This window comes from Amblyomma americanum, chromosome 3, assembly GCF_052857255.1.
Source record: "Amblyomma americanum isolate KBUSLIRL-KWMA chromosome 3, ASM5285725v1, whole genome shotgun sequence".
In the NCBI taxonomy this organism is placed as follows: Eukaryota; Metazoa; Arthropoda; class Arachnida; order Ixodida; family Ixodidae; genus Amblyomma; species Amblyomma americanum.
In genome coordinates this window covers 197984410-198001833 of record NC_135499.1, presented here as the reverse complement: position 1 = coordinate 198001833, position 17424 = coordinate 197984410, and the positions used below count along the sequence as shown (strand labels likewise).

The 17424-nt window shown below is 44.5% G+C and overlaps 1 protein-coding gene across 1 annotated transcript in view; it reads right to left on the bottom strand.

Annotated features, from left to right (window-relative positions):
• Positions 1–17424, bottom strand: part of LOC144125819 (uncharacterized) — a 44195-nt gene that overhangs the window by 15742 nt on the left and 11029 nt on the right. The window contains exons 4-11 of the mRNA XM_077659533.1: positions 15760–16003; positions 14190–15035; positions 12171–12347; positions 8120–8241; positions 5493–5648; positions 4033–4120; positions 2542–2604; positions 2077–2159 (exon numbers count right to left, since the gene is read on the bottom strand). Of these exons, the coding sequence (XP_077515659.1) occupies positions 2077–2159; positions 2542–2604; positions 4033–4120; positions 5493–5648; positions 8120–8241; positions 12171–12347; positions 14190–15035; positions 15760–16003 (1779 nt within the window). The remainder of the gene's footprint in view (positions 1–2076; positions 2160–2541; positions 2605–4032; positions 4121–5492; positions 5649–8119; positions 8242–12170; positions 12348–14189; positions 15036–15759; positions 16004–17424) is intronic.

The following is a 17424-nucleotide window of genomic DNA, read 5'->3' as shown; positions in this document are numbered from 1 at the left end:
TGAAGGAAACAAGGTGGGCAAAAAAGGTGCACAGGTGTCTATACATAAAAAGTATTTACATAAAATGGACGAAAAGAACCCGAAAGCTAAGAACAAAGCACCTACAGGTGAGGGATGGGGCTCAGCAAAATACTAGTGTGAAAGCGAAGGTAGAGGAGACACAAAGAAAGATGTGGAAAGAAAGAATGCAGAGAAAATCAGCACTAGGTATATATACAGGACACAAAAACAGGACATAAAAAAAGAGTGGTTATTTGATAACTCACGGGGCAGTTCATCGCTTTTTGAAGCTAGGACAGGGGCTTTGAGAACAAAACCGTACAGGTCCAAATTTGAAGTTGATATTTGGCCTGCAGAATGGAAACAGACCATACAGCACTTGGCTTCGAGGTGCGCAGAAATCTGCCCCACCCTCCTCGGCGACAGACAGAGAGAGCATTGAGATTTTCTGGGGAGGACGGGCGAGTGGAGTGGATGAGAAAAGCGCGACTTGCACGAAGAGGAGGTTACAAGATTGGTGGAGGAAATGAAGGGAGTAGTGAATTTGGAGAGGAAAAGATAGTCCAACTCGACAGTTTAAAAGTGAAATAGAAGAAAAAGGAGAAAAAATTAACAAGGGGGAAATTGTAGGCTAGGTGGCACAAGCTGCCGCCCGATACAAACAGTAATGCCATTATCAACCATCCAGCTTTTTGTGGCTGTCAAATGGCACGGGACACGGGAGTTGTGGTAGCATAGCAGTTCACCATAGTTGTGGATTTCGAGTACTGCCACCGAGCGTTGCAATAGCACGATAGACAAGCACCTTAATAGCTGTTTGGTCTCGAATACAGCAAGCGTGCAGCAGTCAGGAAATTTGACGTGGACAAAAAGTGCGTCCGACAATGGTGCAACCAAAAGGATGTATTAAGGAACACAAACTGCAAAAAGCGCACTTTCCGCGGCAGGCTGTGCAAGTTTCCCGAACTGGAAGAACAGTTGCTCTGCTTTATATAATGGAAGTGCGGAACAACGGCTACACATTGACAGCGGACATGCTGTGCGACTTAGCACCAGAGCACAGCACCAGCTCGGAGACCGAAGACTCCGCGACTGACGATTGAACGTAGATTAAATGCCGCTCATTCCCTGGCTGGTGCGTTTTTGCATAATTTTTTTTTCGCACATCGCGTACACGGGCCACAACCCGAAAATTGGTCCTCAAATCTGAAAAAAAAAAAGTGGCCCTTACACGCGTTTATATGGTATACCTGCGTACAATGTTGGGTGAGCTTAGTACGAGCGTGGCTGTGGCTTTATGTTGCCGCACCGGGACACATCTTGGAGCTCAATGTTCCAGGTCAGCTAACCAGGTCTGGCCAGGTACCTAGGTCCTGGGACCGGCCTCCTGCACAGCACCGTGCCACCCGCCCTAACCCCCATGGCCGGCTACCAACTGATGGCCGCTGTCACCAGACGCCTCGCTGCCAGCCCACCCGGCACTCTTCGGCGCCACGGCACCTGACACAGCAGCAGGCACTGCTACCAGCGCCCACCTTCCCAACCACTACAGTACTTTTCATGTCTTCAGGCGCCGCAACGAACACCCGCCATCTCTGTCAGACGTCTACTCGACTAGCTGGTGCCACCACCCACTTCGCTGGGCTGAAATGTAGGACGTTCATTTTCCATGCTGTTACTCATGTCCTTGTCGCTTTCATCTACGTCCTCATTTCTAATACACTTGTGCTGTGTGTGTGTCCATGCTCTCTGTCTATCTGTAGCACCTGTGTGGAGCTGGGTCTAATAACTCCATCACAGTAATCTCCTGTTACACAATCATCGATGCAGATTCTATTCAACAAAAAGCTGGGAAAAATAACCCCACCACAGTAATCTTCTGTTACACAATTACCGATGCCGATTCTATTCAACAAAAAGCTGGGAAAAATGATGACAGTGTTGTCAGCAATTTTTGTGCATTCCTAATCACATGCTGCATTCAATGAGGTGCTTTGCTTTTGCTAGGCCATCGAGAAACAGTGCTGCTTTCGACAAGCTATACTTCACTTGTCCAACCTCACATAGTTTTCTCACCTGTTGAGCATGGCCTGCTGCTGGAGGCTGTTGTTCAACTTTGCCTTCTGAGCAAGACTTGTGCTTGGCTGGCCAAAGACGAGCTTTACAGCATACAAAGGAGAGAAAAGAAAAAAATTTTCACTGATCTGCACACTATAACAGTACAAGCAACATGTTCATCTGCACAACCACAACCTGCACTGTCACACTGTGCCTCGTCAACCTCACACTTCAGTAAAAACCCTACGTCAGATGTACCCCTCTCGTATCAAAATAGACTTGCATGTGTGTCCCTGTGACCAGTACAAAAACCGCAGTGCAAGAACTACGAAGCCCCTCACCATTTAACAGCTTAGGTGAGAGCAGTAAGACAAGAAAGTGAAAGGTTGCAAGGACAAAGAAAGAAAAAGGGTTACAAACTAAAAGAGGTAAACCTAAACAACTGAGCATCATTGTTATGTTGCACAAAGCAACATTACCTACCATGGCAGCTTCTTTGTCACCACCCATGGCCCTGGTCACTTTGGCAGTCTTGCTGGTTTTCAACTGTACAAAAGAAAGATTGCCAAAAACGCTCATTGGCAATAAAATTGGTGGAATGCCATGCTAATCAGTTCAACTCAATCAGTACAATGGCAGTGTTCCACCCATTGTTGAAAAGACGTCACAACTAATCATATTTTTATTACGCTTGTGCACAGTGCACCATGACAGTCACAGCACCATTCATTTGAAACATGCGAAGAGAGACTATAAAAAAAAGAAGAAAAAAACCCCTATGGTCCCTTTGCTCTACATGCAGACAAAAGCAGTGCAACACGGAGTAGTATGGTTACTTGTGACTCACGACAGCATTGTGGCTTCCTGCAAGATTCCCCTAGCGTGAGCTACAATTATACTCATCAGCCAGCTACATATACATTTCACTCCTTTTCTTTTGATGAGTCATGCTAAGAAGTGCAGAAGGGCATCTATGCTTTATGAGAGACGAAACACAGAAGGCCACTTTGTACTTAAATGCCATAAAGATAGTCAAAGTGACGGGTTATTGCACAGGAAGCTATGGGCATTGCACACCCACAAGTCATTAGTTTGATTTTAACTTTCTGTCAGGGCTCCTAGAATAGCCCCAATCCCAGCGCCGTTTGTACAGGTTCGCTTTGCAACAAACATGGTAAACTGCAGGAACAACACTTAGGCAGCCGCAAGAAGCTGAGGCCTTGAAAGGTCACTTTGGTGCCGTAAAGCGGAGTTGACAGGTGGACCACTTGGGGTTGGAAAAGGGTGTAAAATATAGCGTTCAACCGCACACCGTGAAATGAACACAATGCCCCACAAACGGACAGCGAAGGGTGGAAGAACGGCTGGAGCGGTGCGCGCAGTCCTACCTGAGTGTTCGCGTCTGTCTGTCGTAACGACAAAATACATAACACCTTCATGCACGGTGCTCATGAGTAAACAACCTCAAGGGCACCAGTGTGCCCTTCACTCCATCAATTTTAAAGAAATTCTTCTTATCCAAATTGGCGCCTGAATTTACAAACATGCTTGTATGAAGGTGGCTGGAACCAATAAATTGTTGGAAAATGTGATCAGCCAGCATATACCTCGGCCCATTATGAGCCATTCTTAGGTCGTCACTCAAAGAAATTATTGCAACAAGGCACCTACAGTCAAATACATAGTCAAAGTGTGGCTGGCTGTGTCTTTTGGTGAAATGACCGTGCTAATTTTTTTTTGTATGAGCTCAAGAGTGATAGCGGTGTTATTCTCCCTTAAAATCAAAATAAAAAGCCACATGTATTGCTACCATAGCACAAATTCCGTCACCTCAGTGCCTACCACGTGGAAATTTAACTAGTTCCACTGCCGCAAGCAACAAGGTAATATAAAGTAAAATTTTCCGCTTCTAAGGATGGTCCAAGAAAAGAGAAAAATGCTGTAAGGAATGACTCGATGATTCGAAACACTTACAGGACAGGCCTTTTTAGATGCAGAAACCAAGGGTGACTCTGCCCTCCTCTTCATTGCAGCCGCCAAGGTGTCTACATTTAGGGAGCGCCTGGCAAGCACAAAAGATTGGAAATAAACAATAACTATATATATAAAAAAGCAAACAGTTCTGCATCCCTGGCCAGTTTATAACCTCCAACCATTCTGCAAACTTATTAGCTTGTACCTAACTCTTGCATGGAATTTCGAGTGACCTTTTTCAAAGGGAATGGGAGTTTCCTGCCTTTTAAGTGGTTTTCAGATTTGGTTCTTTGAAATTCTGTACGTCAACATTAAATCAGCTCCATTCACAAATGCCTTTGCTACACAATAAGGGTTAGCAAAATATCGCAGCAGTGGTTGAGGCACAGCGGGCTAATTATGAGCCAATGATGAAGGTACAGGCTAAATTTCCCAAGAACAGAAATACTGCAAAGACTAATGCTCACACAGAAAGACAAAAGCATTAGATTCATCTTTCATGATACAACTCCATTTGTTCATAAACCCAATAAACCAATTTCACCATGAGAAGCCAGTCTACTAAAGAATACTGGACCCCAAAGCACACTATGGCCAGACTTGAAAGAAACGAACTTAAATTGTTGGGGCAGCATGAGACAACATTGTAATACATACAGAAATAGGTAAAAACAAGTCTTTAAAGCTGCTTTTGAAATTGTTTTTGAGGTCTCTGAATTATGACAGCTGGTTGCACACCAACAAAAAGTATTAAATTATACAGGAGATATACCTCTCTCTAGCTTACCAGGTATTCTGGTATTTGAAGTTTAACGCCCCAAAGAGAGATGGGTTCTCAGGGATGCTGTAGGGGAGAGCTCTAAATGAATTTCGACCACCCGAGGTTCTTGAAGGGGACCCTGAAATGATTTCGATGGGCATATTCTAGTGCAACATATCTGTAGAAGTAGTCTTTATGGGTATTCGAGTCAAATTTGAAAGCTCTGCGTCGACTCTGTAATTTAGAAATAATTTTTAAAAATCGCTGCTCGCAACAGTTCACAACCGATTCAAGGCTCGCCCAGACTGCCCACTAACGTCATTCGGGTGGGGGACGCGGCAGCGAGGTGTTGCCCTAATCGGGTGCAAGCTATGGCAAGCAGCGATTTTTAAAAATAATTTCTAAATTACATGGTCACACAGAGCTTTCAAATATGACTCGAATGTCCGTAAAGACCACCTCTACAGATCTGTTGCACTAGAATATGCCCATCGAAATCATTTCAGGGTCCCTTTAACGTGCACTGACATTGTGCCGTACATGGGTGCTTTGTGTCCTTAGCAACGCAGCTGCCATAGCTGGGGTCGAGCCCATGTCTTTGGGATCAGCACTTGAGTGCTCTAACCACTGAGCCACAGCAGCAGAGGCTCTCCAGCACATCAGCTTGGCTCAGCAGTAAGAGATGAAATGCTGTACATACTCGCTCTGCTTGCGCTGGTGAAATTCGGTGCGCTGCTTCAGCCGCTCCTGTTCCTTCTGCTGAGCCTCTCGCTGCCGCTGCAGCTCCAGTTCTCGCCGCTCAGCTTCACGTTGCTCCCGCTGAGCTTGTACCCTAGCCAGCCTCAGCTCTCGCTCTCTGCAGCACAGGGGAACCACCCATGAGCAAGAAATGTGTGCCCTTTGTCAGAACTGCACAAAGAGTCTACTTAGAATATGGGTCTGAAAGAGGTGTCGAACACTTGAAAAAAAAAAAAAAACTGCACAAAACACAAACGTGCCAGAAGTGACAGACAGTATAGGGAGATAGATGTTCTAAACTGAGGTAATAGTCAAATACACTCAAGAACAAAGTGGCAGATGACCTTCAAAAGAAACCCTTCAACTAATGACTGCAACATCATGAGAAGAGGTTGGTGCCAGTTCCCTAGCACCTGTGATGCCGCACTTGCAGGTGCAAATTGGGTGCCCATGACGCCGTGACGATGAGTCAATGCCTATATTGTACGGGGTCACCTCTGAGGGGCATGTGCTACTTTTCTTTGAAGTTACAAAAAGAATTTAGGGGTGATCAGTAGGATAGCTGCGGAAGAAATTCAATAGCATGCTTCTTTCACTTGCCTATCTATTCCAGCTTTGGTTTTATTCCAATTCCGACTGTGCAAATATGCAAAATGAGTCACATTGATAGAGTGTGGCAAGTCCTCATACCACTACAGATGCAATGGTTAAGTGGTGCACCACTGCACTGGCGGGTGGATGTATGAAACACAACTACCGGTGGGGCTCACATTGCTCTTCCCATGCAACACAAGAAGGAATAGCTCCCGCAAGCCTCGTTTTCGCATAGACAGCTCTTTGGGAGGCTACATATTGTGCACGTAGGCCTGCTGTTGCACGAGTAATTTTCTTCACAGCCATTTTCATTTTTGCCAAGTCAATCTTCGTCCAGTGTCTCCCTCCTCTCCACTACAAGCAGAGAAGGTCAAGGGGAGAAGGGCAGAAGGAGAGTGGACAGTTGATAGGCGAAGAGGCAAATCATCCAAACATCACCTAGAAGGTGGAGGCTTCACATAGATGCTGACACCTATGCTGCCAATGCCGCCGGACGATTTTCGCCTTCGTGGCCTACCCAATGCTATCACATTAAAAGAAAAAAAAAAAGAGACCTAGAAAATAAATACAATTTGTGCAGTGTTATAAGTTTTGATATTTTATAGATGACAGGGCGTCACTTATTGCTTTCCTTACTGTGCCCATTCCCCATTATTCTAATGATGACTAGCATGCTGAGAGTCTGACTTGTAGTCTGAGAACTGATGCATCGTTTTTGATGTTTGCTTTTTATCGGCAAGGTGGCATTTTCTTCAAGGCGCTGCAAAGGCACGGAATAGTGCTAACTTCCCACCAAAGACTATTTCACCGCTCAACTTCCAAACCTTCCACACTGCTTACGGGCATGCTTCATCATCTGGCTTGTAGTCAAGCAATTAAAGTTTCTATGCCGATGTAGTTGTTTTATTTTGAACAAGGCAGCATTTCTTTAATGCACCCCGAAGACTCGGTCAAGCGATGCGAGCTCCAAAACGCCGCAAGTCTCAGGACTCCGCTTTGTACGAGATTGATCTTACCAACGACCTGAGCGGCAGTGTGAAGAATCCCCTGTCATCGGGATTCAGTTCAGATTTTGACGTTGACTGAAATCAGCCTGGAATACAGCCTGGCTGAGCTCCGGTGCCCAACTAAGGGTTACCAGTTATTTTTTTTGTAGCAAGAAAACTATTCAATATAGAACTTAGATTTTTTTCATAGATAGTGGCCAATAGAATACGAAACATTTAGCATATTTCAGAAAATTATTAACATTTTTCTTTAGATAGAAGATTGTTTTTACAAATTACGTTCAGTTTTCTCCTAAAATTTTGTTTTTGGCAAATTAAATTTTCCGTTGCAACACGCGATTCATTAGCCAAACTTAAATGCATAAAAAGAACGTTTATTCAGCTTTGTTTCATGTACTGCATAAATTTTTTAAAGTTCTTACAGAAAAAAAAAAATGCTGAAACCCACGAAAACCGGTCATTTTCTCCATGGTAGAGCAACAGTTCGTTTGTGCACCTGTGAAGTGGTGGTAGAAACCAATAGAGGAAGTGCACACAGTCGAGAAGAAATGCTCCAGCAACAGAAGTAACACCCTGGACACAGAGAACTTGTTTTTTTTTTTTTTCTGCAAAGGCACCCTATTTTGCCAAGGGAATAAAACATGAAAGAAGCAGCTACGTGATTACATGAGCTAGATCTTTGCAGTCGGAAAAATGAGAACGCAAACCAATGGAGCAAAACAATAAATTGTTGCTGAGAACAACAACTGGATGGGAGTTGAACGCAGTGGTTCTCAAATAGGGGTCCACGAAGCCCTTGCACTAATCAAAGAGGAAGGCTACTGGTGCTACTACGATGTCATACCGAACAGCCACAAAGGTCCGTTACATTGTTGCGCTTGTTATGCAACCCAAAATTATGAGGATACAAATATAGCTACCTGAAGTTCGGGTTCGTGGAAATGCCAAGTTGAGCAAATCAAGAAGCACAAATGAGGACACTACTCACTTTTTCGTTGCGTCCATTTTTAGCCGCAATATTTCTTGCTTCCGCTGCCGCTCTGCCTCACTGGAGCCACTGTCGTGCCTCTTGCGGCTGGGCTCCTCCGAGGTGAGCGCCTTCGTAGTGCCCTGTTCGCACGAAAAGAAAAATAAGCCATAACCAGATAAATATGTGCATTCCAGTTCAAGACAACCTAAGCACAGACATGACTTGCAGCACAGCAAATGCTAGTTCAGCCCTAGTCCTTCCATCTGCACATTTTCTTAATTTCTACTATATTCCATATTTGGAGTCAACTTTCTTTTGCCCAGAGAGGGCATGAGTTGCAGGGTCGATTTATAAGCGGCAATATATCATATATGCTGCGCATTATGACCTTTCTATAGTTTTTTAGGACATGTTTGCGAACTCTAATTTGTGGACCCCCTTTTTGCCCTCATTTTAAGAAAAAAAAAGTTCGCATATTACCTGAGTAAATATGGTATCATGCATCTGCAAGGTCATTTTATTCATTGTTTGCATGTAACACGTATTTGGACATGCACAGCATGCGCACATTATTATTTTTTTTCGGAGCTCTTACGTTATGACTAACTTCTGATAAGACGAACAAATTTTCTGGTCCCATCAAGAGTCTACTGTATCTGTGAAAGGCATGTGAGCAAACAACTGCTGGTTTGCACTTTTTTTTCCATTCATTTAGCAGGCTGGTACTATGGGCAATATCTACAACTCCACATCACGCTACCTGTTTTCGATTCAATCAAGCTCGCCAAATATGAAAATTGTTGAGTTGAATCTGGAAAAGGCGCACCTGTTCTGATGTTCTAAGGCTTGAAACTTGCATTTGATGGCTTTATGGGTTTATGTGGTCTAATGTTCCAAAGTGACTCAGGCTATGAGGGACGCCGTAGTGAAGGGCTCCTCCATCGAAATTCAACTGCCGTAGCCGGGATCTAACCCGCGGCATTTGATGGAAACCCCATCTTGACAAAAGACTAGATGGGCCAGGAACTTGAACACGTATGCGTTTGATTTCATGTATGCAGCGCCAGCAGTAGTAGGCTGTATGCGTGATTATGTAGACTGTAAATTGTGAGCTTTAACGTAATGCATGGGCTACGAGGGATGCCGCAGTGGAGACCACCTGGGGCTCTTTAAAAACGCACGGCATGCGGGAATTTTTCTTATTTTGCCTGCATCGAAATAGGGCCACCGCAGCTGGGATCGAACTCACGACCTTGCTATTAGCACCCGAACGTCAAAGCCATTGAGCAGTGCACGGCAGGCATGGTGTAAGAATATATTGAGGTGCTGGCACAGTGCCTGGTGGTGCGACCAGATTGTTTGCCGCTCCCTGTGCTTCTCTTGAATGCGGACAGAGGGCGCTACATAATGGAGGCTTGTCTAGTTGCCGAGCTGCTGCGGCCATAGTGCAGGTGAGGATTGTTCGATGCCGTGGTGTGTACGTGTGCTTTGTTAAGTGCGGCAAGGCACAGAAGGATTGAAACTGTTGTCGACACCAAACAATTTTTGTCTACTCTGTGCTTTACTTGCTGGGATTGCATGAATGGGTGGAACAGCAGTGAGGATGCGTCCCCCAAGATTCTTCCGAGCTTGTTATTGAAATATATTCATTGCAAGGCTTTTTTGTTCATCCGCACAATTGCTCAGAGCATGGTTAACTATTACACGTCTTAAAGATAAATGGTTGGCCTCAATGTAGGCATGAAACATTTATTCACAGCTTAACGGGCAATTTTCGGGGCAGCCAGGAGGCCGGACCAAGGCAGTGGTTTTGACAATCACTTCATTTGCCTCCTTGGACGATGACTACATAGACTTCTCAAAACATGCATCCACTCAGTGCTGAACCGAGAACTACATAACCAACACAGCTTGAAACGCCACGGAAAGCTGGGCACGCCGCTAAGCTGTGCCCGCTGCTCCGCAAGCGATCAGCCACTGCTCCACGGTGGCCCCATGCCGCTGCGGTCAGCGCATGTACTAGAGCACTAACATTATCCGTGCGCGTTCTCCGCTGCAGCGGGCGATCAGTGTCAACACCTAAATATATTCGTGCAATGTGAGACAGGTTATTGCATGGACATTTGGGACACCTATATCAAGGACTTAAAACAGAGCACCACGCTAAAAGTGCTGTGAACGCTTATAAAAGGAAGTGCATGTTCATCATCTGCCTCATATCAGCCTTGTTCTCTGCAGAAACAGGGGCGGCCTCATGTACCCAAACTGTAACAACTTTGAGATGCTCGATGCCATTGAGATAAAAAGTTAAAGGGATCCATGTCGCAGAAATGCTTCTGCTGATGATGAAAGTTAATTTTTATGGCGCAAGGGCGCCTGCGGTTAAAGAGCGCCATGGCACAGGGTATTTTCGTTTGCTCAAGGTGGGGTCAAAGACCCATTTCCCAAGCATTTCACCCTGTTTAAGCCGAGCACCAGGCTAGTGGAAGCTTGTACAAATTGCGTCACCGGTGGGTACCTGGCAGCACTGGGGATCGAGCCCCGCACCTCCCGCATGCGAGGCAGAAGTAGCAGAAATGCTTATAAACTCACATTGGCTATGCATGCTTGACAAGCAGCAGTTCGTATCCTTGTGCTGTGAGCATAAAATAGTGACTGTCTCAAAGTTATATAGCTCCGAGGACGAGGCAGTTATGCCAGGAAACAAAAGCTACGACATAAAATGGGACAGTAAATGTGAGCGTTAGCGACTGCTACCATCTCTAATTATTTTGTTAAGACTGTTTTCCTTTCTTGTTTGACAAGGACAACTTTTTTTTTTCTCTAGATCATGGGTTGCAGTTGTAAAACAGACTTCAATACATTTGACGCTACCTTTATTCTTAAATGTTTGACACCTTCTGGTAGTTAATTGTATAACACTTTACCGTACACACACGCACACACACACACACACACGCGCGCGCGCGCACACACACACAAGATTTGTTTGAAGTTCAACTTCTGAAATATGCTGGCTTTGAAAAACCACACCATGTCAAATTTATTTTGGGCTGGAAAATCCTTTCCTGCACGCTGATAGAACGCGGTGCTGTGCTAAAACAAGGTTTAATGCTGGATGTCACGACTATTTTCGACAAATCCATGCTGGAAATTTGGCTCTATCTCGTAAGCTCGCTCCAGTTAAGAGGGACAGGTGCAGAAAACTTATCATGGCACTTACATAATCCCAAACAAAAGCTTAATTAATGCCTGCAAGCTCTAAGGTCTAACCTAACATTGCACATTTAGTTTGCGGAAGAATCAAATTCATGTGTTTTATGTAACAGTTCGAATCACGTGGAGCATGCACTCTTGAAAAGCACGCTACTGAATGCCCTCATTTCAGTAGCGTCACCTGCCAAAAGTGGCGCAGAACGTGCACAACTTCCTCTCCAGCTGGACGAAGGTTGTCCAGACATCTGTCATAATCTTCCGCTGTGGCGGTACCGCAGGAGCTGGTGAGGCTATATACAGCTGCAACAGTCTTGACAGTTCGTATCAGAGAAATGCATTACAGTCAGCAATGGCTAGCATTTGGTCCTGGAGGTTACCTTTCAGTCTCTCTCTCTCTCCATTTTTCCCATAACCAAATGAGAATTACACAGCATGGCTATGAGCCTTGTGAAAATGAATGCAGTGAACAATAACACAGCCCAAGCTTCTGCGCACTCTATTCAGAAAATTACGAAAAAATGAATTTGAAGTTTATGGCATCAGGGCAACTAACGTTGTCAAAACTAAGATCTTTACGGTCAGTAAGGTTTAGAGAGAGTGCTGGTGAAGAGTTAAGAAACAAATATTGCAATCGGGAGACAGGGTGAAGGGTGACTGCTGCCCACAGCAATAGCATACCTAAGCATCAGGATGAATAATAATATAAAAATAAAAGGTAGACAGCGCAATAACTTCATTTGGTTTGGTTTATGGGGTTTAACGTCTCAAAGAGACCCTGGCTATGAGGGACGCCTTAGTGAAGGGCTCCGGAAATTTCGCACGACAGTAGTTACAAAGATGCCAAAAAGCTCACCGGCCGTGTCTCGCTTGTTGGCACAGGCCGCACTAGCTTGGAAGGCGTGGCATGCTTTGGCGTTGCAAAAGGCACCTTGAAGGATGAGTTGGCAGAAATCTTGCGAACAGAATTTGGCGTTGCCGCTGTTCGGTCCTTTCCTACCACTTTTGTGGACATCCCCCGGACACCACTCAGCTGCCAAAAGAGAAGAGGTATCTCATCAGTTGCCATATTATAAAGCAGCTACGGACAGTGTTTATGCATTAGTCTGTTTCCCCCTGACGATTTAAGGGGGGAAGCTGGTCTTACAAAAAAAACTTTTATTAATGAAGTCACAATTACGAGATCTTCAGGGAAAATGTACTTTTGTGTGCTGATTCCAAATATGACATTTAATTTTATCAACAACAAATCCTTGTGCATCTATACAATATGTTATGTAACTCTTTGTGGAGAGCTTTAATGGAATTTTGCTGCAGGGAACTTGCTAGAATGCATGCCATCGGCTTGTCTTGACATCAAGATATGCCATAAGGGTAAAATTATTATCCTACCTATCATAGAAGTCGAGTTATAGGGTTTTTAACTTGCTACTTCCCAAACGGGAAGAAAAATTTGTATTCCTGTTTTTACAGTGACAACTTCAAAATCTTATAACTCAACTTCTATGATAGGTAGGAAGATAATTTTACCTTTATTGCATAGCTTAATGTCAAGAGAAATCAATGGCATGCATTCTAGCAAGTTCCCTGCAGTAGTATTTCTTGAATGCTCTGCACAAAAAGTTACATAACATATTGCATAAGTGCAAAAGGATTTGTAGACAAAATTAAATGACATATTTGGAATCAGCACACAAAAATACATGTTACCTGAATATTTCATTATTGTGACTTCATTAACAAAACTTTTTTTCCAAGACCCTCTTCCCCCCTTAAATTCAGTTTTGGCCATTTTTTAAATGCATTCAGTCACATAAACTGAGCTTGACTCTGACAATGCTATTTGGCATAGGATACAGAAGCTTAGTTTCCACACTATTTACTACATCAATAGCCATCAAAATAAGGCAGAGCTTAACACAGTGAATGTAACCATAAGGCACAACTTTTCTCCACAGGTCCCCGAAAACAGACTTAACATTACTGCACTGCATATATGCTAGACGAATTTGCCTTGGCCAAGCTCCAGAGTGCTAATAACAGAAAGTTGGGCTAGTTGGTGTGGATTCATACTTAGCAGCGTAAAAAATAAGTACAAAAGCAAACGAGGAGACACAACACAAACGCAAAACAGCAAAAGTGAGCTGCTGTACAACACTTGTTACGTCTATGATCTAAAAACAAGCAAGACAAATAAATCAAAGCTTTCAAACCCTGGCACAGATTGAGGGTCACTACAACCACACCAATCAGTAAGCTTTGCAAAGCGGATCAACTTATGAGGCCAGTGCACATGCTGTGACCAAGTTGTAAGTCTCTAAACGATCCCATCCCAAGTCAGTGCCATTAACTTGCATATTTGCGTATCATATTTACTCACTTAATTTGCACACACCTAATTTATTACCCCCCCCCCCCCAAACCCTTTTAAAATAAACTTTTACTCTCACATTTTGCGCTCCCTGCTGCGCCAGACCAGTGTGCACGCAGGTGCATGCAGGGCAGGCTTGGGAAAATAGGCGCGGCAGTGTCTCCGCGTGCAGCTATGGAAGGAGTGAGTGGCGAGGGGACGAATTGCATGCAGTTTAGACGCCTCACTCGTGCTGGTGGCTACTTTCCAGGATGAACAGTGGGCATGTGCAGAAATCTGAAACTACCGAACCATTCGCTCTTCAGTTAATGGCTAATGTTTGATAGGTTTGGTTAGCACAATTGTCTCAAAGCGCCCTGTAAAAGAAAACTGCATAATGTTCTCTACCATGTGCTAGCTGTGCATGCGTGTAACAGTACTATCCCAAGCATGCACATGGCTGCTAGACAGCACAATATGATCAACAGACATGTCCAAGTAAACAATTTTTCAGCCATGACACACCTTTCTCACACCTGCTCCACCAATACGGATGTTTCGAGGAAGTAGCCGAGTATGCTTCGGTGATGTAGGTGACTCTACCCATTCCTCATCGTCGGATTCTGATGTCGCCGGAGATGACGAGGATGATGATGACCGTGGTGAAATCGTCTCGGGTTTTGTCGCTGAACAGCCAGGCACTGCCTCAGGGACTTCTTCAGCAGCTGTGTTGAGTGCTAAGGCTACCACAGATGCCCTCGTGAGGCGTTTTTGAGTAGTAGCTGCCGGCTCGGGTACCGAGGGAGCCATATCCCCTTCCTCTGGGACCGCTGTTGCGGTGGGAGCCTCTGGAACTGGTGAGGTTACTGGCTGCGACGGGACATGGCTGTCACTTGTCGAGACACGTGCTCTGGACGCTCTTGTGGAACGGCGCTTTTTGACAGGTGTGTGCAGCAATATCTCATCACAGTGCACATCTGCGCGCATTGCACACATCTGCGCTGTAGTCAGGGTGCCGCGTTCAGTGATCTGGACTGACATAGCCTGCAGAGGCGATGGAGGTACCGGCGTCCAAAGGCCTGCTCGGTTCACAGGAGTGGCAGCACTGGCCTCACTTTGTACAGTACTGCACTTCGCCGGCTCTGCCCCCTTCGGTGAGATGGGCTCCTTTGACTCGAAGGCTCTGGCTTTCTCTTGCACACTGCACTTAGCGTATGGCGAGAAGAGCTGCTTGGATGGTGTGGCCGTGCGCTTAGCAGACGAGAAGAGCAAAGCCCGCACCACACCTGCTCCCTGGGGTGGTGTCTGCGGCTGTGAATTTGTTGACAGGGCCTTAGCCTGAGCACGGGTCTGTCGTCCAGGGCGCAGAGACTGAAAAGAGGAAGAATACAGACCGATGCTCAAGTACAGGTGTGGACTGCTGAATTGCAAAAAGGCAGGCTGCCAACAAATGTAGTAGAGAGCTATGCACTTTCTCCACAAGGAAGGAGTGTTGAGGAAATGAAGCTAGATTTTAAACAAACACTGAACAAGCATTTAATAATAGCAGACAGCCCAAGGGCTCTCAGTTAACAAAAGTTAAGTGCGAAGGGAGGAAACACTGCATCACTAAGCAGATTTCTACGACAAAATACTGTGCGCAAATATGCAGAGCCAGATTAACACTGCAACAAGTTGCAACAAGTTGCACCTTCTAGCATTTCACAAAGTTCTGATGCAGTCACCTACAAGCATATCTACCCCCTGCTATTAATTTTAACTGCTCACACAGCAGAGTGATGTTTAAACTGAGACTACTAAATGAAATGCTTTTTTTTTCTGTTCAAAGTTTTTTCTTCATGTGCATTCAATTAAACTGAATTTTAGGTTTCAGCTTGCCTTTTAATGTGTACTTGTTTGAAATGGCAATGCTGGGCAATAGCTGAAGACATGTGAAATTCTGCCACTTTTGTGTGGAATAACCTATTCTACATCTTAGTATTTTCGAGCAAAGCTGAGAATACAGCAAGAGGAGTTTCACACAGGAGATCCTGAGCAAATTTTAAACTCTGACCCACATAGGACAAAATTCCCACAAATGTGAAACCTTACACACCTTAGGTTGAGTTCCACCTTGGCCCTTCTCCGAAAGAGGGGTGACTGGTTGTATTTTAATAACAGGTGCTGCCTTTTTACGTGCACCCTTAGTCGCAGTCTTGAGCTGCACTTCAACGATGTTTTCCTTCTCCGGATCCTCTGAAGACTTGCTAGAATTCTCATCGTTTGCAAGCGCTTTCTTTGTAGAACTACGCTTCTTGGCTCCCTTTGCTGTTGAGCGAGTTTGCCGCTTTGGTGCCGCCCTGTAGAAAAATAATTAAAAAATAAACAGGACAGGGCGCAACAGAATACAGTATGACCAATGCTTAAATAAATGGCACACTAGCACCACATGTAACAAATGACAAGAAGGATGACATGAATCGTCACTGGCAAATGCATCAGAAAGCCGTACTCTGTAATGCTGTGATCAAAATAGGTGCATTTAGGTGTCAGTTCAAGCATTGCGCATTGTCAGTGCTGTTTTGTTTTTAAGTTTGCTAAGTAGGGGAGTGAACGGTTAAGCTCACCCAGTCATTAAAGTATTCTTTGCACTATATGCACACGTCTGAAGTGCTGGCCTGGAGCAAGCTATTTCTGCGGCACTGCAAACTTTTGTGCACGACGACATTAGCAGCTGCGCGCACTGAAACATAACCACGCAAGGCCCCTGCCCAGCTGCGTAATGCCATCCCCTCAATTACAATGTGCGATTTACACCTGCTATCATAATTTGTGGAAGGCGATATTAGCAAAAAAATTTAACTTAATCGCTGTCTTTGCATGCATCCTATAATTGATACAAGGAACCTAAGAGTGTTTCTGTAAATTACACTGTGCACCATTAAGTACTGAGCAACGCACCTCGGATGCCAAGAAAATAAATTTTTTTCAACATAGTCACCTTTCATAAACTTCTGATGGCAGGTGGACATCCATGATTTCACTGTTACCATTAGAGAACCAGGTGCAGTTCTGTGTTGATTATTGCTGACTTAGGTTCTGGTGTCAGAAATCAGTGAAGCAGATTTTGCACTGTTAAGAGTCGACATTTTTAGCGCACTTGACTAGAGATAGACTATAGCAGTCACTGTATGGATGATATGCTGATCAATCCGTGTGTGCAGGTGGATTCTGATACTCTGGCTAGCCCCTAAAGCTAGATAAAGACTGAATAGCTTTGTCGCGTAAAAAGCTTGCCACAATAACAAAATTGGATGGCTTGAAGCATTTTTTACGTACTGCCATGTAATTTGAAAGAGTGAAATGTGTAATTTTGAAACGTGTCCCTCTGTCACGATATAAGAGCTACATTTTTAAACAAATTTTGTTGCATGAAAACCAAACGTACAGTCGTCCACATACCTGTCTAGAGCGCTTGAACAGTTCACTGGGAGTACACTTGCATCATATAATGACTGACCTAGGGCTCGAAACAAGACCTTATCATGCATGCATATTCACATGGATTATGTTGCACTCCATATGTCTTTAAAAGCCCTATTGGGCCTGTCAGGCATTGTCAAATGCACAAAAGAGTGCTCTAGACAGGTTTGTGTACGACTGTATGAAATCTGAAAAAATGAAACATTTCTACATCAGTTTTTATACGTGGCTTTTATTATATCACAAGGATGCATTAACACACATAGAATGTGGGCACAACAGCATGACATTAGAGGAA